This window comes from Filicampus tigris, chromosome 19 (genome assembly GCF_054856515.1).
Source record: "Filicampus tigris isolate MCC_2025a chromosome 19, RoL_Ftig_1.0, whole genome shotgun sequence".
NCBI classification, from domain to species: Eukaryota; Metazoa; Chordata; class Actinopteri; order Syngnathiformes; family Syngnathidae; genus Filicampus; species Filicampus tigris.
In genome coordinates this window covers 4,925,016-4,952,800 of record NC_141235.1, presented here as the reverse complement: position 1 = coordinate 4,952,800, position 27,785 = coordinate 4,925,016, and the positions used below count along the sequence as shown (strand labels likewise).

The 27,785-nt window shown below is 41.0% G+C and overlaps 1 protein-coding gene across 5 annotated transcripts in view; it reads right to left on the bottom strand.

Annotated features, from left to right (window-relative positions):
- bahcc1b (BAH domain and coiled-coil containing 1b) overlaps nt 1-27,785 on the bottom strand; it is a 99,074-nt gene that overhangs the window by 51,577 nt on the left and 19,712 nt on the right. For 2 of the 5 annotated variants that reach the window (XM_086015682.1, XM_086015684.1), the window contains exon 3: nt 3,433-3,764. In XM_086015682.1, the coding sequence (XP_085871808.1) occupies nt 3,433-3,604 (172 nt within the window). In that variant the 5' untranslated portion in view covers nt 3,605-3,764. Of the gene's footprint in view, nt 1-3,432; nt 3,765-6,181; nt 6,455-16,329; nt 16,485-27,785 lie in introns of those variants that run through there. The other 3 variants (XM_086015685.1, XM_086015683.1, XM_086015686.1) reach the window with 3 other exon arrangements.

Below are 27,785 nucleotides of genomic sequence, written 5' to 3'. Positions count from 1 at the left end.
TGTCATTTTCAGTCGACAGAAGTGACAAAATGGCCGCCCCCGGGGATGACTAAAAAGGGGTGTATTTTGCTCCTTAACTCATATTCCACAAACGCAATATTAATCAGAATGCCTTATTTCAGCTAGTGGGCCTGCCCAGAACATATTCTGGAAAAACAATTTGCATGACACACAACAGAAAACTTAAAAGATTTTGTTTGATTTCTCAACCTAAAATTTTATCGAAGTTTGTTGCCTTGAAATTTTGAATTCAGCCAACTTTTTTTTGTCTTTTTTATAGTGTGTGTGTGTGTGTGTGTCAGTAGGAGGATAACGGGGTGTGTCTCATCTGTGCTGCCTTGATGATCAAAGCTGAGAAAACTAGTACCAATGAGACACTGGGATCAAGACCAATGGACACCTCCATTCGCCGTGGAGGAACGGTGAATTGAAGCGCGTCTCAAACATGACCGAGCACGAAGAGGCGGCAGAGGAGCGAAGGTGCGCGTCGGAGGGACGGGTGGGGGGGAGCTTCAGTGGGAAGAATGAGAGAGGGGGGGGGAAAAAACGAGAGAGGTGATGGAGAGGTTATCTGCTCCTACAGAAACATTGCGATTATGGTTTATTACTTTTTCAAAGCGCGCACGTGGCTGCGGATGTGCGTCTGTGTGTGCAGCTGCAACAAAAAGCTTTCCTTTGTGTGTGTGTCTGTGTGTGTGTGTGTGTGTGTCTTAGTAGGTCATGCGCACGCACACACTCTCCCACACATCCACGGACATGTAAACAAAACTGCCGTCTGGGAAGTAACACACCTGTTCAATGACAAGCTATGCCACGCCCTCCATAATACTGCACACCTGTGCTACTTCAGGCTAAACCTTCACACACACACACACACACACCCACACACACACATCCACACCCACACACACTTGCACAGCCAATGCCCAGGGCTAACCACACAGAAAAGGGAAGAAAGAAACTGGAAGAACGGCACAGGGGAAAAAATGAGGGGGCAGCGAGGCAGACAGAGACAAAGGCTTTCTTCCCATTGCTCCTATCAGTAATCAGAACGCCTGTGTAATATCATTATGGGGTTTTATCAAATTGGTGGGGGGGGGGGTCTGGGGGCGCTGGTATGCGACCATCATTCCATCACCTTGTCAAGCGCGTCGATATTCAAGCAGACACCATGCTGATCTAAATAAGAGGCTTCAGAAGGAATTGATGGATTGCATGCTTTTCCAGGGGTGGGATCCATTTTTTCGATAGACTCAATTAGATGTTTTTAGAAAAAAAGGGGGAAGATGGGAGGAATTGTGTTCATGCTTTCCACACACGGCATTTCCTCCTCCTGTCCCAGTATGGCCAACTCCAAATCATATCTACCCCCTTGGTCAAGGCCTGGAGCCAGGCATACAGCTTGTATGCAAATCTCCAAGGGGGACAGGCACAAAAGGTATAACGCCCCCCCCCCCCCAATCCTCCACACCTAAAAAAAAAAAAAAAAAAACCTCACCTCCAAGCAAATACGCACATATAGCAACCCCCCATCGTCAAAACAGCAATCCTCTATGCCCGTCATGTCAGTCAAAAGCCCATCAGAGACATGCATGGAGAGTCTGAATATCTGCGAGCTCAATACAGTGTCATGCACCTTGAGACCCAGCGAGAGGCCCCCTTGAATATATTTCAATAGCATTATCAGACAGCATTACTATGCTTTCTCCCCCTCCGACATTACAGAATCAGGTTTAAATTGCACCATAATGCAAGTGAGCGAGCAGCGCTATCAGTCTTTGTGCAGAATAATCTGGTTAAGGCGTTATGCAGGTTAGAAGTGTGTTACTTTAAACAAGCCCATTTTACATGTATAAATGCTTTGTTGGGATTTTTTTTTTTTTGGGTGGGGGGGTAGTTTCAGTTGAAACAGGAGAAATACAGTACATTTGAATAATACATTTTATAATAATATGCCACACATTTAATCCATATGGTGTAGTTTATGAAATTATTCAACAAATATGGTTACTAAACTAGACCTATAATTCCATATTTACACCATGACGTGGGTCTTACATAAGAGCAATGCATAATGTAAAAACTATATTTAATTCACCATACATTAAAATTAAACAGACATGGCCATAAATTGAAGGTACATTATTTTTAAACTAAAACATGTCACTTTAGTGTCATATTCGGTGACACACAGCTTGCAATACATTTGAACATATATGTCAGATTTTAAAAATGATATAAGATATTTCTTTAAAACACACACATATGAATATATATATATGAATATATATATATATATATATATATATATATATATATATATATACACACACACATACATATAGTTTGTACATACACACACATTTGCATATACATATTTTCACATTTACACCCACATACAATGTACAAATATGTGTATATATAAATATGGTTAATTGAATAACATGGGCCATGTATATAGATAGATAGATAGATAGATAGATAGATATGATTTAGAGTGTCTTTACAGCTAATGAATATGCAAATAAGATTAGCTAAGTGCGTTGTGTACAGCAGAGCTATACGACTGAGTGTCTTGGTCCATTTTAAAGAATCCGCTGCATTTGCAAACGGTAATTAATGAGCTCTCTCATCAGACACGTTCACGTACATCCAGTTAATCGCAGTATTTAAACGCTTATGATTTGAAGTCAGTTTTTTTTTTTCTCCCAGCACCTCTACACGCGGATATGAGCACACAGGAGGTACGTTCCCATCCCCCCACCCGCCCCCCATTGAGACAGGATACCAAAGCTACTTGTTAAATCTAATGCATGCACTGTCAACCCATTCGCACCCCGTCACGTCGCCGCTCAATATAGAAACCGGATTTTCTGGTATTACCCGCACCACCATTAGCCAGGGCACCCCTCGAAGCGGCAGCACCCCCACTTACAAACACATTTGCCCACCAGAACCGAACCAAAACCTTCATATGAGCTCCTCGTGCACAGGGACGGGCACGGTTAATAGCCTTAATTTATTGTTTAATGGGAGGTGTAAGCAGTGGAATTACCCAATCTTAATTAATTACATCGAATGACAATGATGAGTACTTTACTAATTGATGAATCATATAAATGTATGACAAGATTATGCCAGTGGAAACCCTTTTTTTTTTATCCACGCGTATGAGAAATTGGTGTTTTGGAAATGGGCTAAAATATGGCGTGGTATGAATGAATGAATGAATTAGAAAGTATACATGAGTCGCGTTTCCAACAGACTGACGGCAGAGTCAAACAAACAGTTGCGTCTTTTTCTGTCGAAGGTCTTTAGCGTTCCTAAAGTTTCTTCCCTCGATCCCTTTTTTTAAATTTATTTATTTATTTATTCATTCATTCATTCATTTGCATTCACTTCGAGGAGCTAACAATTGCGTGCAAAACTGACCTGAGTGCGGAGCCATGGAGAGATGGGATGAGTAGTACTTCCCCGCCTGGAAGTGAGCCGGGTGCTGCACGGCGCCGTGGCCGCCTGGCGCCATCCGAGACGCGGCGCTGTGCACCAGCGCGCTCCGCTCCGTCAGGAGGTGGTGCGGAGGAGCGAAATCACGGCTTTCCATCCGGCCGAGAAGCGATAAATCCCAAATCCCAAGTCAAATCCGGAGGCACCGAAGGTCTCAGGCGCCCAGATGCAAATAATCCCCTTTATGAACTTCGGGATCCGCTCGCATTGAGCGGAGTTTTGGCTTGGCAGGGTGGAAAGTGAGTCCCCGTCATCTCCTACAAAGGAGAAGGCAGGAGACACGTCAAAGCTCTGACAATAATGAGTCAAGCTGGGATGGAGCCATGCAGAAAAGACTCGACTGACATACAGTCGCTGCTCGTGTTCACGCGGTAAACTAAATGAAAAAGATATCACTTTTAGAACGGGGGGGAAAAAAGTACATTTACACGCTACACGCGCCATCTTCAATGAGAAACATCTTGTTGGAGGAGAAAGGTGAGCTGATGTCCAGTGAGCAACATTTGGTCCCAGCATGCAAGGTCTATTTTAGCCCCCTCCCTTATTTTGCACACTGTACGCTTCCTGCGTACATCCATCATGTAAATAACGCCCCCCAACCCCTTAGATTGTTCAGAAATGGAAAAACAATCAGGGCCAGCGTGCAAATATGGCGAAAATCGTCTAAATTATGACCATTGTTCTGCAAACTTCCCCACCACCATCATCGTTGCTCAGACGTAATTTTATTTACACTGATAAAATTGCATTTGTTCTCCTACTTGCCATAAAATGGGGCGGGGGTTGCTTTCTGTATTGTTTTTAATTTATGAATTTATTTATGACGTATTCTCTCAAACACATTCCACTTCTTTTTCCAGTAGATGCGCTGTGCTTGTTTCTTGTATGGCAACATCAATGAAAAGCACACTTCCATCAACGTGGTGGCAAATGCCATGTGTGTGCAGCACACACGCAGCAAGCAGTGCAATCACAAATCAAATCACCTTTATGCCTCGGTGCGATGGGGAGCGTGGCAATAAACAGTGAAATAGTAGGAAATCATCGACTTTATATGTATGCCTTATAGACCGGGTCATTTACTTAAATAGGGTTCCCTGTGACGCTCAGATGGGGAGTCATCTATTGGGCCTTTCAGTGTCCATCTCGAGCTGTTGATAGAACCCCCCAGGAACAGAGGAACAGAGAAAACAAATGTGTTTCCTGACCGAATCAAATGTTTTATGCTAAAGAATATAAGCATGCACAGGACAACTTTTTAGGTCGAGGTGGCCACTATTAAAGTTGCGCAACTTAACGCATGTCAGTACGTGCATGCAAGTGCAAAAACCTACTCGAGTGGCGCACGTTTGGAATATTCAATTAAAAGCACGTTTTAATTGTTTACTGTTATTTGCATGCGGAAAACGACGATGTGATCACAAGAGGAGAATCGTGATCTTATTGAATGAAGCGCGCTACAGGAGAGCAAAATGGACTCTCGCTTGTTCCTGCGTGGGTTCGACACAATGGTCTTTCTCCGCGGGACAGCGATCATAAACAACTCTGTTCTGACATCGCTCTATACATTTAGCAGGGTTTTTTTTTTCTTCCTCCGAGCCGTAAACACACGTCTTCGTGTTTACGTTCCGCGTAAACAGAGAGCCATTCGGGCTACATTTGAACAAGCGGAATCTATGTGTCGTGTTATTGCACGGCCACGCAAACACAGCGACGTGAGTGGATCTCGTATAGAAGAGTCAAAGAAAATGACCATTTGGAAGCAATGTACGCGTGTGTGTGCGTATGCGTGTGTCGGGAAGACTCAACAGACTGCCACGGACTCCATACACACACGCCTCCCCGTCACAATCACTCACACACACACCTCCGCTATTACACTATTGCCAAATAAATGAGTAAATTACAACAAAAAAAGTTGACATGCGACAAGATGAGTAAAAGTGACAAAAATTGGTATCTAGTACCGTACACAATCATCCACATGAACGAAAGGGGAATGCAAAAAAAGATCATATACTGAACCTTTGGACAAAACGGTAGAAAATGCATTAAAATGCCAAGTGTCCCGGGTTAAAATGTAAACCCATTACTTGCAACAATTCGGCAATAAAGTCATGTCACAACGCGTAACCGCGACACTAAATCCAGGGCGTTCAAGGGGGCCGGTTAAACGGGAGACACAAGCCCAGCCGAGGTGAAGGAAGCCCGGCGTCAGCACAGCCCTTGCATCGGGGTTTGGATGGAGCTATGAGGGGGGAGCATTTATTTTAGAGTAGGACTTTTATTTTCCAAAACACACAAAAAGCAAGTAAAAATGTCCAATAAGTACAACCTAGCGTTTTCTTGAAAAAAAAAAAGGAATAAATGAAATAGAAAAGATTGAAAAGTCGAAACAGTGCAAAAGTGGCACATCAGGAGAAATATGCAATAATCTACTGTACATTCTGTTTTGTAGTCATTATAACCACAATGAAAAAATTATTAAGGTCAATAAGTTTAATCTAGAACTACATATTGTGTTTCACAGATTTTCAAATACAATGCATCCTGGTCTGCTTTCAAAAAACGCATTCGAAGGCTTCTATCAGACGAGCCAGCTAAGAGTCACATATTAGTGATGATAAAAAAAAATAAAAAAAAAGATAAAATAAAACACACATTTGCTACTTACTAGTAAGTTATATCCCTTGTCTGGCGAGTGGTGGCTGACCAAAAAAGGAAGAGTATAACATACGAACCCCCAAAAATCATGCAAAGTGAAAATCCCCGAGTCGCCGAGATGAAACATGTGGGATTGATTACATCCTACGCTGCTGCTGCTGCTGCTGCTGCTGCACACTGTGCTGTGCACTCACTGGAGGTATGGCACAGACGCGCCGTAGAAGTTCGGGCTTGTAGTGAATCGAGACTCGTTCATGCAGCCGGGGACTCAGACACGCCGGGAGGAGGAGGGTGGGGGGTGGGGAGTGGGGAGTCTGTGTACGGGGAGGGTGAACGCGCGCGCCTACTGGTTTGAGGACGACAATGTGAAAGCGTGCCCGTGAGGCACCCCCCTGCACCACTAACCCCCCCTCCTCCATCCGCCCTTACCCCACCCTAGGTTTCTCTACACACACACACACGCACACACATATACATGTAGCCCCCCCCCCCCATCGCCTCCACTCCCAGTCATTGGGTAAACACGCGTCACCATTGGCTGTCCATCCGAGCCTATGAGAATCCTGCTGTCGTGGAGGAGGGAAATGGCTCAGGGTTTGATTTCAAGTCCTTCTGTGAGCACTGCATGGCCACGAGTACGACGAGGCCCGCTCACTTCTTTACAATTCTAATATCGCATGTTCGTCTATTGGGTTTCAGATAAAGCTCGCTTTATTGCGTGTTGACTATATAATGTAGAGCGTGTGTCAACCTAAGGCCCGGGGGCCAGATCTGTCCCACCATATCATTTTATGTGGCCCATTAAAAGTAAAATAAAATGTTAAACTGTTTTTTTTTCTTTTCTAGCAGGATATCTGTGTGGAAATAGATTTTTTTCCACCTTAACCCAATTTGCATTTCCACCAAATACCTTGAGTTGAGTTTTTCAAATCATAAATTAGACACTAGTTGTACAGTTTACGAAAATATTTGCTTGCCACTATAACATGATTTTTGAATTCATATTCCTTTTTTTTTGTTAAAAAATGTAGAACTATGATGTGGCCCACAATAAAAACGAGTTTCACACTAAATGAAGACATAAGTGTAGCGATTCCATCAGGTCTCCTGAGGTAAATTATGCAATTTCATTTAACTCAGATTTCAAATGTAAATAAATAACACCATAGGTTACTACTACATCACAATTATGTAAACACTGCCAAACTTGAAAATGGTGCATCCTGTGAACAATTGTGTTTTGGATCTTTTCTTTTTACGTACAATACTGCCAAGTATGAGGAAATTCCAACTGATTTTTTTACCGTCTTTGTAACAATAACATTAAAGTTTGTAACAATAACATTAAAGTTGTATTCCATTATTTTTCTTCTATTAATTGGTTTGAAAATTCCAAGCCGAACAATTACTTTTTGTGACATTTTTACAAGTTCTTAATAAGGTAACAAGAGATATAGCATTCTGTAATTTGCTATGATTGTATACTATATGTATACATTTCAATAATTAAAGGTTTCCAGTAAAAATGCCAGTTGCAATTAAATGATCAACTATGAGACAATTTTATTCCCTGAGTATAAAATAATGCCTTTTAAAAAAAAAAAATATTAGTTTACAATACTCTATGTTCATCATTGTAGTTTGTGTTTCCTGTGGTGTACTGCTTCACACTGGTATGTGAACAGCGGGGTTCTTTTAGCCCCACAAAAAAAAACCTATGTAATCCAAATACAGCAGACTATTAGAAACTGCTTCAGTCTCAGCATGATGGTGCAGTAGACATCCAGACCTTTCTCTGCATCATCTTCATTATTAAATGAACTTTGAATATCAAGAAACGTGATAATCTTACTGTACTCCATTCATCGTTGCAGCCAGCGCACCATTTATAACTGGGAAAACCTCGGAATATATAATCACTAGTGGTGTAACTGTATACAATAATCCCAGTTTGGTACAAAACCAAACCATATCCAAAATGTTCTATGTGGGAACTCTGTACGTATATGTATCGCACCAAATGTTCTGTACCGAAACACCGTTGTCATGTAATTAGTGTCCTGGTTGCCCCCTTCTATTTGGTTAGCATCATACAACTAATTTTGAGCAGAATCAAGAAACAATTGTTTAGAAGGAACAAAGTTTGACACCTACTAAAGTGACTAACTACTAGAGACAAATTCCTTGCCTTGTTTTAACCTATACGCCCTATAAAGATGGTTCTGAAAATCGAGATTTAAAAAATGGCTTTACTGTTGTAGGATCTAATTCAAGTGGACAGGTTTACTGTATTAAGTGTATGTTGACAAATTCAACAGTACAGTTTGCAAATTAAGCAACTGTATTTACATTACCAACAATGGTATTTGCTATGCGAACATTTGTTACTGTACTTTTAGGGTTGTTTTTTCCCCCCGCTTGGACGACGACTTCGTACATTTGAAAACATACCTCTCATTTCTACTCACAGTTACATTACGAGATGGGCTTCTTCCTTTTCACAACCTCCATGGATGATGACACAATGTAAAAATGTAAATAAAGCACACTTGGGATCTTGACTGATTGGGTCATTGGGGACTTACAAGGTGAAAAAAATGTGAACCTGGGATCATGAACATTGGTGATGCAACTGATTCAGAAAAGCAAGATATTCTCTTTTCATGACATTATTTAAGAGACTTGTTTAATATTGTTGATTTCAAGAATAATTTGTGGTGGAAGCATTATCTACCCACTAGCTTGAAATCAAATGATTTTTTTCTTTTTTTTTAGTTATCATTAACTAATTTATCATATAGTCACTTGTTGCTATTATAGCGAATATAATGTAGAAACGCCAGCGTTATTTGATGGTATAAAAGCCTAGCACTTGCTATTTTAATTTTCTTCAGGGTACACGTACTATCTAAGTAAATAAAAGAAGGCAGCTTTGTGGGTTCAGATTTTTTTTTCCCCATTATGCCAGGTCATCAAAACTAATATTGTAAATCATTGACAGCAAAAGAAAAAAAAATCTACTTTTGTAATTCAGGACATGTCATTGTCTGTATAGACGGACACAAGATTTCTACATTCTCTACACTTTAATAGATCTGATAGCGATATATGGGTCTGTCTGCATTTGTAAGGTTTGAGCATATATTTTTAATTTTGTTTTTTTATGGCTTGATTTCTGTCTGGCTACACGCACACACAAGCTGCCTTCTCCACGACTGTCCTCGAGGTTAGCTTTCCCTATGCTTGAGTAATTTAGCCCATTAAAAGTGAAAGGATACGGCCTTGCACGTTTCCACGTCGAAATATATGAGCTGCTACGGGCTAATACACGATTCCCGTCCGGCTTTGTTTACACTGGCACTTGAAGGGTTAACGCGACTCAGGCCCCTTACGCGCTTCGTGATTGGCTGGCGCGCTGCCACAGCGCTGTCCATCAGCGAGTGTAAACAAGGCTCTGATTGGCTGCTGGCCAGTCCGCACTGGGCTGCCTGAAAAAAGCAATTACTGCCCCCGCGGTTTCAAGGCGACCCGCGCCGAACGATGAAAGGAGATAAGGAGGAGCGGTTTCAAGGCGCCCCCATTCCCCCGTTGGCCCCCAGAGCAAAAGGAGTCAAGAGTGACTAAATCAAAGGGAATGCGGTTTAAAAAAAAAAAAAAAAAAGACGGGGGGGGCGCAAATTACACGCCGAATGAAACGTAGAGGAGTTCGGTGCAACAACAAGAAGTTTGTGTTGAGGAAACGAAGAGGAAAGCACGACGACGCGGAACCGGGAAGGAGCCGCCAAGCGCAAAGGGGGTCCCACCAAAACTTTATACTAGCGGATGAAGGATTTCCGATTTTAAGTGAGTCATGCAGGCCTGCTTGAGATTCTCTCGCTCTAAATGTGCTCGATCGATAATGTAAAAAAACTTAATATTGTTCTTCAACCGCTTTGTATATTTTACGCTTTAGATCCGCCAAGATTAGGAAAGTGCACGTGTTCACTTTTTTATTGTTTTGCACCTCAAATAATATTTCTTAACAACAGCATAGGGCATTTTAACCACAGTGATATAATTCATTTATATTTATATATTTGATGTCCTGACAAACGGAAATACAAATGCCTGAAATAGTCGAGGCAGACGCGAACGTCTCACTTGCTTTGGTCCGGGCCCAAACAAAACACGACATGTCCGTCAGACCACAAGATGAGTGACTAGACACACTCGATGCGCCTTGCTTGTAGAGAACAAGACTTTAGAGGAGAATTCATTAAATATGAACCTGTAATTTCAACAAAATTTTAAGGGGAAAAGTTGATTTATTAGGTCTGTAATTAGATAATTGTTGCCATGTTTGCCTATTTAAATATTGTTGAGAATTCCACAACGTTGCACATATATAAAGCTGCATAATATATGTAATTTGCAGTGTATATAATTTGCTATATATAAATAAATGCGACTGCAGGGTATTGACTTAAATATGTGGAAAATAAAGTTGACTTCTCTCCTCTCCAAGGTTGTTTATTTTTCACTGCATGCTAAGAGAATGTTAAATAAATGAGTTATTGCATATACGCTGGAGAAAGTGATATTCTTACATATTTCTTCACATTTATTACTTGACTGATGATTTGGTCAAAAACTGAATCCTTAAAAACTAACACTGAATCCCGAATCCTAATTTTATAGGTCAGAGGTGAAAAATATATTAAAAAAAGTTGACTTCATCCATTCATTGAATGATTTGGTTGTGTGTGCCAACAACAACAACAACAAGCAGAGTGTAAATTGAAGTCCTCCTCGAGGGGGACGAAAATCAATATGATATATATTTTTTTAAATATTTTTATGGAGGTTATTAAAATCTGATCATATATGAATGGTACTCTAGTAGATATTCTTACATATTTGTTTACATTTGAACATTTTCTTGCTTCTCTGATGATGATTTGGTCAAAATATAATCCTAAAAAAAACAAAAAAAAAATCACATGAATACTGTAGGTCTCACAGGGTTAAAAAAAATGCACAAACATTACAATATGTCATTTGCATATCAGTCAAACTGTTCACCATGCCAACTGCGGGGTAGCCGATAAGAATTGAGCACAGCACAAAGTTTGCTTTGCCCTCAAAATTGCTCATTTACAGAATTACCACATAAAAAAGTGATTACAAAATATGTTGCTGAAAGAACAGTGATATTCTTTTGTGGCTGCCGTTTGAACATTTTATTCCTTACATGATGATATGCTCCAAAACTAATCCCCGAAATGAGAAATAACCACTGAATCCTAAATTTTAAAGGTCTCAGGAGGTTACGAAATGTGCTTGTGTCCTTTTTCCAGTTGTCCTCCTCATTTGAAGCATTTAATAAAAAGAAAATGTGATACATTTGTGGTCTGGATTTTATTTATTTTTTAATAGCTATTCTAGGTTCTTTTTCACTCAAAAGTGGGGGTTGTGTGTGTGTGTGTCCGCCTCCCTGAGCCCGCGTGCCGAGGATGGGGGTGGTTGGGCGATTGAGGAGTGGGGTGGGGGTTTGTGGGGGGGTGGAGGGGGGATAATTAATGCGGATTGACTGATTGCTCTTGAAACAGAGCGGTCCTGCACTAGGATTGTCCTCAAGCAGTGAAGCGTCCCTGACTGACACTTTCCGCCTTCCCCTCGCGGCTTTCTATTCTATAGGGGCCTTGCTCGTCGTCTCCTCCTCACTCTAGCCTGGTGCAAGGCTCCTTCCCCTGCATGTCCCGGGCTACTCAATACAGCACATTTGAATGAAAACATAATTCTAAAAGTGACTTTTACCTACTGTAGCTTCCATCGGTGCAAAACAGCACATCTTACTAAGAGGTGTGTCTAGTAGTTTGGTGTTGTATGCAACCATAACAGAAGTGGATCTGGACAATCAATAAATCCAATGGCCGCATCTTAAATTACATAATGGCATCCAATTCAAGAGATGTATACAAAGAAAAGTTTACGTCAACAAATATAATAAAGCCCATCTTGACAGCTCTCAGTACAACAATCTAGCCTTATCGTGCGTTGGGTCTCAGATTATGCAAATGTACCTAATAAATCGGCCAGTGAGGGTAGTAGGCCTGTATACGAGCATGATGAAGCATGTGGTGTTCATATAATTTTGCCCCAACTAGTTGACTGTACTACTCCACATGAACGTTAAAAGCTCAGACGGCTAATTGTTAAGCACATGTTTTTGGCGTCTTTGCACCTGGCGCAACGGTAGGTTGCATTTGTCATCCTTTTTTATTTGTTTCTACGCCGCTCCGTTGAAATGTGTCTTTACGTGGCTGCGATGCGCCGAAAAAATATCGACGTCATCGGTTACTCGACTCTAATCACATTATAGTCCGACGACAAAAGAATCATTACAATGCTTGATGAGTCTCTAACATTGGATCAGATTGTGCTGCTGTACCTAATGAAGTGACTGGTGCATAAACATTGCCAGTGAAGGTTTATCTTGAAGCATGAAGTTGCTGGATCCATGCATTGTTATAAAAAAATAAAAACAACGCAACTTTTGTACATACATTTTGGGCTAAAACAGTGGCTTGTTTTGGAACAACTTTAAAAAAGACATTATTGACATTGATGGCAACAATGTTGGTCAGCACAACAAAGCAAGCAAGTTATTTGTGCCTAAACAATTTGCGGCGTTGTTTTTACTTACAATTAGTTGTGTAAACTCTTGTTTGTTGAAAATGCAGGAAAGCTAATTTTCACAAAAGCAAAACTTCACATATTTTGTTGAATTGCCCAACTTATTTTTTTAAGATCAAAATTTGGTGTTCAAACTTGTATATTTTTACTTTTCAATGTTTTTATGTGTTCTGCTGAGCTCTTGGCCAGGTCACCCTTGCGAAAGAGATCTTGACCAGTGGGTGTAATATGATTAAATAAAGGTTATATATAAAATTATTTTGCCTCTGTAATAGGTTTTAATCAAGATATTAGAAACGCTTCTGAGTATGATGCAATACAGCAAACACACACAGTCCCTATTGAGCCATTCAACTTCACATTCTGGAAGTAGGCGAATAAAATATTTCCTGCAAATTACCAGTAAGTGGCGAAATTAACCTAAAGGTGCCATGCCAGCTACCTTAATATGAAATGACCGAACTTTTTGAAACGTCTAAATAAGTCCCCTTTGCAAAGTCATAATTCATAACCAACGGGAAACGTGCCGGATTTAAACGAGCTCCAAATGGGGGAAGCCGTCTCCACGGGTGCCACTCAAGGAAAGACAGCCGTCCCCTATTTCTGATAGAATTACAAAACACAGCCGGTGATTTGGGAGCAGGGCTGCCCTTAAGGTCCTGCGGCCATCTCGTGAGACAAAAGAGACGCATTTGAAAATAAGGTCTGAGTGTGTGTGTGTAGGGGGGGGGGGAATGCTAAATGGCATTATTTTTCTATTCTGGTGGACAACGCTGTAAATATCAGTCACCCACCACACGTAAGAATGAAAAGGCAATACTGGACGCAAACACAACATGACCTTTCCTGGGATTGTTGCTGGTGCTTGTGATCATGCAGACAAATGAAACGGAGAGAAGCTCATGGCAACTAAACGCAAGACACCCAAGAAAAGATAGATGGTGGTAAAACGTGGGGAATGGTTGGGCGCCAAATTAGTACCTGTCACGTAGATATATATCCGACAGTAATCAGCTGCAGGCCTGTGTGGAGACGACACCGGCATCTATTTATGGGCCATCAAAACATGCAGGTAGAGGCTGTAATTATCATTAGGATTTATGTCCATAGCATGTTGTCTTGCTTGTGTTTACATGGTAAACGTACGTGTTTTGTAATGACGCTTAAACGTTTTTTTTTTTTTTCCATTTTTATTTTTAATCTTTACATTCAATTCGAAAATGTGATTCATTATGTTTGGCATAAAGCGACGCACCAACTCGGACCACTCCTGAAATTTCACAAATATTTTCTCACCGGGGGGAAAATGTAAAGAAAATAAAACTCACTCAGGCATCTTAACTGAAGATTACAAACATGTTTTGCTGAACTCTAAAATGTCCAGGAATGTTTAGGTTGGGTTTAGCACAGTGGCTCTGTAGGCCACCATGGGGTCAAAAGGTCACATGACCCCGTGCAACACAACACTCATCTTTGGAAGATTCTTTAAATTATTTCAACAAAAGCTCTTTGCATAAAACACTCGCTTCAGTGAATGCATTAGAAATTCATTTAAGGAAACTTTGACTACAGAGCAGTGGTTGTCAAACTTTTTACACCAAGTTCCACCCCCCCCCCCCAAAAAAAAAATAATTCTGCACTCCAAATACCACGAATGTGCTCAATGTTAAAATACAGTAGCATAGTAATCTTAAGTGTTAATGAAAACCTAGGCAGAGGTTTTATCCCTAAAAAGCTATATTCAATATTGAAGCCTCTGTAACGTTGTGCATTGTTTGAACATAACAAAAATTTAAATGATTCAATTAAAATATACATAAGTAAATATTGTACCTAAACAAATATTTGAAAACAATTTAAAAAAAGTAAATGCTTAAACACACAAGGTTAAACACAACTGAACTGTGCTGGATTAAAAGCAAACTTTAAGCCACTGCAACATTGTGCACAATGTGAACATTAACACTGCATTTAACTATAAGAAAATAATTAATACTTACCTTAGAATACCAACAGAAATGCACCTAAGTAAATATTGTACCTCAATAAATATTTGAAAACAAACTGTTCTAAAAGATCATATCCAAGTCCTTAAAAATTAAATACAAATAAACTGTAATTAACAAATGTGCTGTACTGGACCCTAAAAAAAACAAACAAACTTGTAGCCGCTGTAACATTATGCGCAGAATGAACATTACATTTAAAACAGTACTTAATGATTCAATAAAATGTAATACACAAAAGAAAATATTTCATAAGAAGTGTTTGAACACAAACAGCTATAAAAAAAATAAAATAAAATGCAAATGTGTTGCACCAACAAGTTAAATACAACTGAACTGTAGTTAAATGTATCTGCGCTATGGAAGAAAGGAAATTGCTCAGTCACCATGTTGACTGTACAGAAGATCAGAAATAATCTGAAAATCCTCAATGAATTTATCGGGAACTTTTAAAACGTTTGATATAGTTTCAAAAATGTAGCACGGGGTATTTGGTCTGACCAAAATCCACCGGTCGGATCAAAATTAATCGGATTTTGCACTTCTCTATCCCCGTATTAAGCAATACAGTTCTGAATAACACATTATTATTCCTGCAATATAAGCATCATTAAGACTGCCTTGTGGTCATTTTTTTTTAATATTCTACCAATAAATCAACATAACGCTCAATTTATTACTGCAAAATTGTATGGTACAATAGTTTTGCATGTTCTGTGCTCTGTCTTAACTGCCTCATTCAAATAAATGTTAAAAAAAAATGTGTGTGTAAGCAACTGTTTGTATTTCCTATTTTGGATGGGACAATTATTCTAGTTTAAGAACAAACATGAAGTGATGCTGACTAGCTGGTTTTAAAGGTCAAAATTAGGCTGAGGGGTTAGTGGCATGCATCGTGATGGTTACGATAACACGCGGTGTGTGTGTGTGTGTGGGTGTGTGGGGGTGCGTGCGTGTGCGCGTGTACGCGCGTGCGCGCGATGCAAATAAACAGATTGGTGTAACCCAAGCTCGAGCCAAGCCTATATGATGTGAACTAAAAAGGGAGAGCCTATTTGACATGCTTGAATCGGCGTGTACGCGCCACTCCGTGACACCACATTGCCCTCGAGAGGCCTCAAATTGACAAAGCTTCCAACATTTACTCGATTCCCAAGACAAATTTGTCACGTAAGAGCCATAAAACATCCATCCGTCCATTTGCATTGACTTAATTGGCAGCCATTGAAAAGAAGCGATCAACTACAAAAAATAAAATAAAATAAATAAATACAACAAATGAATAACACACATACTGTTTAGTTATTGGAAGCACACAATGTCGTAATTTCGCCAGCTAATTTAAATATAATACTTTAATTAAATAAAAAAACGTACAACACACACAACGTCTTGTCTTTACGGAACTTTAAAGTTGCTCAACTATCCGCAAAGCCTGTGCGCATCGCCACAAAGTCAAATAGTTGCCCATCCTTACGTCTTGTGTTGAATTGACACGCCGTGGGATTTTCCCCTCAGACAAGCACCGGATCCTGTGGACGCGAGGCTCCGTGACGTCGTGTATATTTATGTCAGGAGCTCAATGGCAAAGAAGCAACCTCGCCTGCCCTCTTCTACTTTCTTTTCTTGTAGCTTTCTTGATTTTTTTTTTTTAATCATGGGAGGGGGCAAAGGCACATCATCGTGCGAGTTACACCCACCTCCACTCCTGTCGGCGAATACGCACACACCTTCATCTGAGTGTTTTGTTTGCAAATATGATTAAAGTCCGGAACTAAATTGGCGAGGCTCATTACAATTTATATTTTACATTGTGGGCAATCGCTCTTTGTAAGAAAAGTCACTCCATATGTCATTTGTATGTTATTTATTAATAGTTGACCCAATAATAGATCTAACTTCCGTCTGGAGGTCAGAGTGCAGCCGCCGTTAAAGCAAAAAGAAAACCCACCGATACATTGCTGAGCTTTTACAAGCATTTTGGACGCAGATGCGCACACGCTGGTCCAATTGGAGGAGAACTATAAACATTTAGCACGGGCGTTAAAGTCCACGGCATTTTCCACGCACTTGCAACCCCGCAGCCTTTGATCACTTCCAAGCCGTCCCGACAAGTTTGTGCGTAAAAGTGAATTTGCCTCACGATTCGGGAGGGAGAGAGAGAGAGAGATGATGGCAGTTCGACCCCAGCTCTGCCGCGTCGTAATGATTGCAAACAGGCACGCCGTAAAAAAAAAAAAAAAACCTAACTAAAAATGGAGGAAAAAAAACACGTAAACAATTTCCACTCGTGGGTCAGTTTTACGCGCCGGATAAGTGGAGGCGTAAAACAAACGACCAGCGAGGAAATAACTGCAAGAAACGAGGCGGTTGTTCCTCTCTTCTTCCTTCCCGCATTTTCAAAACAGTACCCCCACCCCCATGTCCTCCCCTCCATGCACTGCCCCCGCGGGTCACTGCTACAACAGCACCACGTCACCGTCACGTTAACCCCTGCGTGGCCACGTCTAGAACACGGTAGCGTACCGAGAGGCCGGGGAGGTGTAAACTCATTTAAGATGGGGGGAGGATGGGATGGGCTTCCCATTCAAATATAAAACTTAAATTTAAAAAAAAAAAAAAAAAAAAAAAAAAAAAGAAAAGAAACAGGTTTCCTCTGAATTAATCAGATTGCATATTAGGATGATGTCATGGTAGGTTTGAGTTTCAGTATCAGGAAGGGCATGCAGTGTAAAAACTCTTCCAAACATATCAAGTGAGTGACTTGCTGTGGCAACCAATGACAGGGAAAAGCTTTTTCATTCATGTCAGTCAGTCTAGAAAACGTTGGTATTAAAATGTGTATTATTAAATTATTAAAAATACTTTTTCTTGTGAAGCTGGAGCGGATTAATGAGCTTTCCATACATTTCAATGGGAAAAGATGATTTAACATGACCAAATTCAACCTGTATCTCAAGGTACCACTTTACTGTAAGTAAAGTACCGAGCAATTGACAGCTCACAGACTACGGGCCCATCAAGCTTGGTATAGTAAATAACATAGCTAAAGGGGGCCTTAAAAAAACATCTAACCGCATAACATCCAGCAAAAAGATTAGCTCTTTACAAGCCCCAACAGGCAACTCTGTTCAAATAAACTTGCCAAGCTCAAGCAAAGGCGTTCTATTGCAAAGCAGCCCTTTCTCTGTGTTGAAACTATGAAACTACTCTGCATACCCAAGCTGTGTCTCTCTCACACACACACACACACACACACACCCACGCACGCACACACCATCCTGAATGCTTTTGCGTCGTGATGATTGATGAGAAGGAGAGGAAGGTGTCGAGATCGACCTCACCCACTCCGACGCCTATTTATATTTGACTATACTCGCCTACCACCACATTGCAGAAGACGCAGGTAGTATCACTCCTGCCTCATAAATTGAATACAAAAAAAACGTTTAAGTTGTACTGATTTAGGTGAGTATACAGACGTACCACCAAAATCGAATGTCCCTCAGCCAGGGATGGGCAGCGTAATTTCGTCTTCTCGACCCTACGCCTCTGTCAAGCAGCCACAAGGTTTGTTGATGTCCTTTATTTTAGTTTGCATTAGTTGGCATTTCACGTATTCAACTCAATTAACTTCTTTTTATACTTGTACAGTCGGGAATGTTAAAGTATGAGATAAAATATCACATTATTTCCTAAGGGGAAAATTATGGAAGAAGACAAATGGGAGGTCGACCAGTTTCCCAGAACAGATTAGTAGACAGTATTAGACCCTTGAGGCTACACTGTATTTTTTGGTTTAGTTTTGTGGACACTTGAAACAAACACCGATTCCCACTCCATTGTCTTTACAATCACCCTAAAACAAACTCGGCAACATTTCTGATATAGCAAAAAAAAAAAAAAAAAAAAATCAATTCAGAAATCTTCAGGTACCCATCATATTTAGTATTTTGCAGATTTTTTTGGCAAGAAATCGACAACTCACGAGAACAGAAAACTCGACAAGTGTTTCAGACAGACCCTGTAAGACATCTGTTTGATTTAAAAATTCCTCTGCCGGAGCTCACGGAAGCTCCTCATGTTTTCTTCCTGTCATAATCTGAATGCCCCCCCCCCCCCACCACCACCACCCTTGTTTTTCAACCGAGCTGTAACAGGAGAGCGCGCTCAAGCTGACCCCTGACTGAATGGTTAAATAGATGCCATCCACATACTCACCCCATCCATCTATTTCAACTCTGATGAGGAACAATTGTGGTGCGTTCAGTCAAACTCGGAACGCCTGCAGCCCTGAAACTCGACCCTTCGCTCCTCATTAGAACAATCCCGACCGACCAAGGCCGGTTTACCGCTGAAGTCCTCTCTCTTTCTCTCGCTGTGTTGGCTAAACATACTTCAGTGGAATAGTCCTACACATCTGGCTGTTCTCATACATAAATACATATTTGTAAAATCCGTTCCTTTTCTCAGGGCAGGAAAGAATTTGCTTTGAAAGGCTTGAAATAGTCACATGTCCAGTGTATTCGCAGTGGGCCTTATCATTATGCGGCAACCACATGTATACAGGAAACATCTGTAATATTCATCACACAACAAGCTAGCTTCTGAGAAGACAATGCTTGTTCGCCGTTTTAAAATAAAATGTTGTGGGTTAAGCTTTAAAGCAAAGCGAGTCTGGGGATTTGTTTCGAAATACATTATATTCTACAATTACTGGACCCTTCATTAGGTACACCGCACACTTAATATTACTTAGAAGGGCTGTATGTTATGTGTGACAAAAACCCAATTGAATCTCAGAATCACTTTTGATTTAAAAGATGTGAGTGCATCCAATCAAACCGAATAAAATCGTACCGCTTTAAATCATAATGTCCTTGAATCGTGTCGCTATCTATCGAGATACGTATGGAATCGTCTTTCATCGGAGAAATGCACACCACTAATATATACTGTATATAATACCATTATTCTGTTCTAGCCTCCTGTTAGAATAAAGGGGGGAAAAGCACGGTAATATTTTACTTTATATAAGCATGGCACAATATCATAAATAAAACGTAAAAAACTAAACACTTTGTACATCAGGATTTAATTCTGCAATCCAATTTATTGTGCTTATCCTTCTAGTCTAAATAGTATAATGCTGTACAGTTATGAAGACAAAGGATGAAGAATAGCTTTCAACTTTTACTGTAAGTGAGCAAGATGTTGTAATAGAAATCGTTTTTCACAGAGGATAAAGAATGTATGCCTGTAAATATACGTTGCTTCTAAACCCGCGACTATCCATGCCAACCGTTAGCACGTCAATCCCGTTTGATTTGTTAGCATTACGGCAAGCGGCGCCTATGTTGTTTGAAATACACAATGAGTAATTCTCCTAATGTTTAGTGTGACAGTAAACTTGAATCCTCTTTTAAAAAAAAATTGTTTTTTTTTAAAACAACAACTGTTCACTCTTTGCCAAGCTGCAGCTTATTGTGGAGTGAGTTGAATTGAGTTCACTGCCACCATTCAGTCGGTAAAATTCAATCATGATAAACTTGGACAAATGTGGGGGATTTACATCTGACGCTTGTCATTTGCTATATGCTGTCACACCGCTGCTAACCTTGAGAAAATGTGTGTGCACGTGATATGCGTGCGTGCGTGCGTGTGTGTATGTGAGTGTGACACAGCTGTGATATGTTAAGAATCAGACGTTAAACTTGCCTCTGGTTCCAATTTTAGCTTCCAGCTTCTTTTTGGCAAATGGAAAACACTTAAAGGTGGCACCGGACTTGAAGATGGTGCCGCTTTCTACGGTTTTTACACGGTCATGCGATTTTTGGAGAGCGTCGGATGTTTGCCTCAGAGGCAAGTGTGCATCGTACACACACAAACACGCACCCACACATACACAAGGCCCTCATTCACGTTTATAGCGGTCCCCGTAGGTGAGTTGCCAGAGCCCCAAAAGGGGTGAGCTAAGACAGCAAAGCATCCTGGGATGTGACTTCTTGCCAGTCCACTAAAATTGCTCGTCTTCCCACACATTTTCTAATCCGTCATAAAAGACGATGACATCACTGGACGCACAGTGGCTCCTTTTAGAGCTGATCGACCACACTGTATGTCTCTGTGAGTTATGTGGCATGTATATGCATATTCCACGCAGCGGCATTAAAATGCATTGTACTCAGGAGACAAACAGAGACATCACTTTCACGTCAAGCCAGGCCAATGAGAACCCTTCTCCACAATCCATGCCATCGTCCATCCATTCCAATTTTTTTTTTTTTTTTTTTTTTTTTTTACATTGCAGCTGCTAATGGAGCAGCCGGAAGAGAGACAAAGCTAGCTTTGTCAGCTCCCTCCCCTCCTCGCTGTCTACTGACGAGTCCACTTGTTCTCCTTGGGCCCCCCCCCGGCCCGCTTTAGCAGTCTTCCAATCATTTCAATTAAAAAAAAAAAAAAAAAAAAGGGATTTCTCCCTTTTAGAATTCACCCCGCCATTGCCCTCCACATCTGCAGCGTAGTCACGCGGAGCGGCCGTGGCCAGGCCAGGCCGGTCATGCGATCTCGGTCACGGTATCGCCGGGGAAAAAGACAAGTGTGTGTTGCAGTGGACATATGGGAGGTCAGCGGTCAACTCAAGTCTGATAGCATCATTTGGACTCAAAAAGCGGGTCAACTCGTTTTTACTCTACTCCTGTTGCCGTGTCTCGTGTTATCTAACTGTGCGGAACTGCTGAATTGAGGGAGCTGGACTCATCTTGAGTTCCAGAAACAAGAAGGGCAACTACGACCTGGATGACCACGAATCAAAACAGACTAAATGTGCATACTTGATTTTTTTTTTTTAGGAAAATGGACAAATAAATATTACAGACTCTTGATAATGGAAATGTTCAGTGGGCTGGATTAAAGGAGAGCAGGCCACATGTGGCCCACAGGCCATATTTTGCCCACCTCTAGGTTAGCCTAAGGTCAGTTATACGCTACTTCAAACTGCACAGACCACCTGAGTGAAAACAACAAAGATCAAAGTCAGACCAAATGTGATAATTGTTGTGTGTAATAAAAAAAGAACAACTCTCACTTGAGCGCACAACCTTTGCCGATCATGGGACCAAGTGAATGTGATGATACGAGCAGTGACGAATGACTATGAGTTGAGAGAGAGTTCAGAGGATCAAATGTTCATGTGTGAGTATTCCATTGACCCACATGAGAAAACAATAAAACTCACAAGCACTCTATGAAGAACGGACCTCCTCCAATACCAATGTTTAAAAAAAAAAAAAAAAAGGAGAAAAAAAAAGTGGTCTATGTAGTAATGTAACTAACCTTAAATCCATACATTCTAACCTGAAAACTTTGAACAAAGTGCTATGCCATTTATATTTTCTACAAAAAGAAAAAAAATCTGGTGTATTTTTCTTATGGTAGTGCGACATTATTCTCAAAACACCAACTTAGCTCATTTTCCATTTTACAGTAATTTCTTCAGTGTGGGACCAAAATGTCATGGTAAATCTTATTTTTCATTTGTGCGTACGTCCTAACACTTTTTGACTTTTTGGGTCCAGGGACCACTTAAGGTAGAATTTCTTCTACAGACCCCTTATAATCGTAACTAGAATCAGAATCACTATTTTATTGTCATTGTAAAGATGGCAGCAAAATTGCTTCCATCAAGTGCTTCTCCATCAAGTGCATTAAAAAAACAATTAAACATAATTACCATGTTTCCTCAAAAGCCATATGAATTGTTTTTTTTTTTTAAATGCCTGCATTCAAGAAAAAAGTTGAAAGCGACAAAATTCTTTTTTTTTTTAAGAAAGAAAAGTTGGTACTTTAAGGTCATTTGTTTCCAAGACCACTGTATATTAAAGTTAAAGTTTTTTTGAGAAAAAGCATTCATGAGTAAATACGCCTTTCAGTCTTTGTGTCAGGAAAAGCCTACTAGAACGTCTGAATGTTGAGCTTAATCAGATTGATATGATTGGTTAATTCTGAACACTACCACATCTCCATTAATAAGAGGTTATCGCAGCTCGCAGCTGTTACTTTTTCCTTTTGCCTAATCTTGAAATATTTCATGCCCCCCCCCAAACTTGTCATGTACAGATTCTAGGTCACATTAAATGGTGGAAAATAATTTTGAACTAATTCATCTTGGGCTCATTTTTTTAATGGTCACAAAAACGTCACATTTGAACAGGGGTGTGTAGACTTTTTTTTTTTTTCTCCCCTTTTTCAAATCATATGGCAGTAATTGATTGCAAACTATTTTAGTGACATTAACACTAACCACAAATGCACTCTCACCGTCTCACTAGGGTAGTGGTTTACCTTTACGTCATTCGAGTGTAGAGCTACCACAATAATAAACAATACTCAATGACGATCTCTCTCACTGTCAGTCAAAGTGTCATTAATTTGTGCAGGTGTATTTCATGTTGTGGCCACAGAGTGTATTTTCAAATAAACACACGTGACACATGAAAAACATGCTACCGTTACCCACATCTGCAAAACTAGCCTCCGTTTTCATCCAGACAGATGTGTCCTTAACAACAGCTCTGTTTATGTGACATGTTGTAGGAGGAATTTTACATGAAGCATAAAGCATCCATCTTACTTGTATGAAATGATCCCCCCCCCCCCCCCGCCCCCTCTCAATGCTTCCTTCAGCCAGCTTTCGTCATCTCCAGCAACAAGTGGCCTCTTCCCGAGATGAATTTTGACATAATGCCGTCTGCTGCGATGACGCTGACATGAGGCAGATCGAGAAAGGGGAGGTGGGGGCAAGGGGGGGAGGTCATTGATTGTGCTCAGAGGGCTGACAGGTACACATGGAAGAAAAATATCGCATATGGATACAGATGCACACCTTAAAGCCACCCCCACACCGTTCTTTTTCTCCTCGTGATCAACCGGAGCGAGCGGGTCGACTAAAATAAAATTTTAGTGCTGCAGAAATGTTGTAGAGCAGCATGGCGCCGCAGCTAATGGGGGGATCATATCTATATCGCCGTTCCTACAACCCCGCTTCATGTTCAACCCCGAGCGCCTGTCATCATCCCCCACCACTTGGCACAGGATCCAACAAGGAGCCAAAGTTCAAACAAGCACACATAAAATGAAAATAGAATTACAACAATGTGATAGTCCTCAACTATAAATGCTGGCAAAGAAAGTCAGTATTATATTTTTTTTTCCTGCTGTTTGCGCTTCTCTTCCTTTTTGATTTGATTTTGGGAACACTCATCACAGAGAGAAATAAAATTAAAAAAAATATGTCTTAAAAAGCTTTGAGGCTGACCAGACGTGTGACATCAGCGGCTTCATCAGGCAACAAGACATCAAAGGACTTTATCAGGAGGAAAAAAAATGGAAGGTCTTAGACTGGCCAAGTCAATCTGCGGACTTTAACCCTATAGAGAATGCATTTCACCTCCTGAAGAGGACACTGAAGGGCGAAACCCCCGGAAACAAACAAAAACTGAAATAGGCTGCAGTAAAGGCCTGGAAAAGCATTTTAAATGAAGAATGCGACCGTCTGGTCAATGGGTCACAGGCTTGTTACAGTTATTTACCAAATAAATGTTAGTCAGTTATTGAGTTCATTTAATAATGTCCATTCCAATACTTTGACTCACTTGAAAAGTGCTTCAAACAAAAGGCTCTCTGTCTTGAGTTGTTTAACACATCTAGATGGAAATACTGTACCACGAAAAAAAAAGCTGCAACAGTTGAGTTAAAAATAACACAATTTTGGGTCAAAAATGGACCGATCCACTACTTGGGTCAATTTGACCCTGGGTTGTTTATGTAGAAAACAACCGAAAGAATGGGTAGTTTTGTACAAAACAACCCTTAAAACTGGACTGTTTTGTACAAAACAACGCAAGAAAGTGGGTCAAATTGAGCCAATTAGTGGATCGTTCCATTTTTGACCCAAAATTGTGTTATTTTTATCCCTACTGTTTTTAGAGTGTGGAATTGCAAACATTTGTCATGCAGTATAGTCACACATTAGCCACTGAGCACTCAGCATCCATTCTTGCGTTAATACACTGTACAAACATCTTCACAATCACATAGTAAATTCTCTTTCAAAAGCAACATAAATGGAACACTATCTAAAAAATGCATATTTTCAGAGATGTAAACAGCCAAGACTTGTCAAGTCATGTACAGTCGGTCAAGTCTCTACTGCACGACTCCAATGTACAGATGGTATCCGCTACACTTACAAATGTACTGCATTTCCGCAGTTTATTAATGAAGTGCTGCTTCTACGGGGGAAAATACAATACAATCTTTACGGGTGCTTTCTATTTCCATGATTTCTTATGGGAAAATTCAACATGGCTAGACCTGAACGTTTCCAGTCACAAATGTAAAAAATGAAACTTCCCTTTTCTGCCTTTATTCACTTGATAATTAAATATGACAATGTGGCTGAAGGTGAATGTGTGTGTGCATCATTTGAGTGGTGCATTATTAGAATCCATTCTGGGGAGTTATCCATTAATTTGGGGTGAAAGGCTATTTGCATCCAAACAAAGGGGATATGGGCCATCCATCTCCATGCGAGGCGAAGGAGGTTACAGTGGGGCACGGAGAGAGAGGGGAGGGTGAGGTGAGTTGGGGTGCGGGGCAAGTGTGTGTCTTTATGCAAGTGTGGGGGTGAAGCAGATAAATCTGTTGGCCCTCAGGGGTGCATTTACATAGGTGGGGACTGGCGGTTCAGCAAGCAGAGAGTGATTTATCTGAAAATACCACCACAAACACACACACACACACACACCAAAAAGCACTCAGTCTAGGTGTCTCTCAACCTGTGTCAAAGCACATCTTGGACATTGGGAAAATCTCACCAAACAAAAATGTCAGATAAACTATGTACAGTGGATGTAAAAAGTCCACACACCCCTGTTCAAATGCAGAATTCCAAAAGGGATGTTTGGCACACACAACACTGCTGATCACAAAAAGAAAACAATTCCTACACTACAGTCAATCATGGTGGCAGCGTCGTGCTTTGGGGCTGGAACTGGGGCCTTAGTCAAGATAGAGGGAATTATCAACTGTTCCAAGTCAATGATAGCACAAAAACCTTCAGGCCTCGCCTAGAAAACAGAAAATGTCAGGAAAATCTACAAGAACGTCTGAAATTTTTGTGGGGTTAATCAGAGGCATTTTAAATGGCGGCGGAGGTGTGCTGACTCCCATTTCACATGAATGTAATTTGTTCATTCTGAACACGGGCCACTTGATAGTTATTGGAGGGTGTGCACATTTATTCAACCACATTATGTCAGTTGTTTGTTTTACTTCCAATTTCTAAAACGTTTTTTTTTTTTTTTTCAAAATGAGTTGAAAAAAATGTTGACAGATTTTTCTTGGTACTTTTTTTATATTACAGGAAAAAAACATTCTTTGAGCAGGGGTGTGTAGACTTTTTGTATCGATAGTGATGAACAAATATACCCCTTGTTGCCATTTATACAACTGAAAAATAGTTTTGTGTTCAACTAACAAGGCCCAGATATAACATTGAAAAATTTGTGAGTAAATTGAGTAAAGGTCATTATTTCAGTATATATAAAGGTCATGTATAGCATAGTTATATACTTTTTGGGACATTTCTGGGAAAGTGTTTTGGCTGGTGTGCCTTGAGATTTTTTCTATAGCACTCTCATGCCTTCAAAAATGCAATGTCCCAAAGTGTAGATTTATTCAAAGCCTGTGTGCACATATAAATACACACAACAAAGCTCTCCACACACTATACACGCCCTACATATAGTGTGCACCAAATCCTTACATAAGAACCAAGAAACCAAACCAAAATCTATATTTGAAACGAGCTGATGGTTTTTTCTTTTTTAATATTGCAGCTGCCTTCTTTCTCATCCTGCATGTAGATCCTCCCCTCCCTCGCTCACACACACACACACACACTCCCACACCCACACACGCACACACACACACAGACAGAAAGGATTTCCTAGCAACCATTATAATGCGCGCACACACACGCAACATGCAGGGGCTCCCTCCAAGCTATCGGCGTGGGCTTCCCCCTCCTTCCCCTCCTCCTCCCCTTCTTCTCTCCTCCGTGGCGGGAGAGAAAGAGCGAGCGATCCCCTCTTCACAGCTCTCCCGCGGAAGCCCCCCGCACTACATCCCGCCCGGCTACCACGAGACGCGGTCACAACGGGGCTCCGTGCCCCGCTACAGGAAGGGACGACGTTGCAAGGAAGAGATGATTCCGAGGCGGACGAAAGAGAGAAAGTGGCGGGTGGACGACGAAAGGACGCGTTTGGAGAAGTCTCAAGCTGTCGAGGAAGAAAAACAACCGGAATGGGGGGGGATGGGAACGCCCGGGAGACGAAGCCGAAAAGCGAGCCTTTCTCAGGGGCGTAACACCTCCGCGCGGTGCCCCCCTCTATTCCAGGGCAGGGGCGACACGTCAAGTGGTGGCTGTCCGTGTTTGGGTGACGAATTCCGGGGACGGTTTTGAAAATTCTGCGTGTGTGTGGGGGTTGGGGGTGGAAGAAGAGACTGCAGCTCCATAGTGGAGACACCTCCCCCCAACCCCCACACCAGCCTCGCCACCTCCAGCTTCTCCTCCCACAGACGCCCCCTCTGCTGCACGGCGCCATTTTCGAACGCCGTTTTCTGCATGAGGAGATTTCTTTCGCTGCGGTTTCATGTTACACTTTTGGCCAAGAATGTGAACGGACGGGGAGGACAGCAGCATGCAAACTGGACGATCCAGCTTCTATTTCTTTCGTTTCGTTCTTTCTTTTTTTGCATTTGCACAGGTGAGAGAGCTAACCATTTCATTGTTGTTGCTGTTTAATAAAAACAATTTTAACACACCTACGAGATTAAATATAGTTGTCCATTTAAAATTCGTTTTATAAT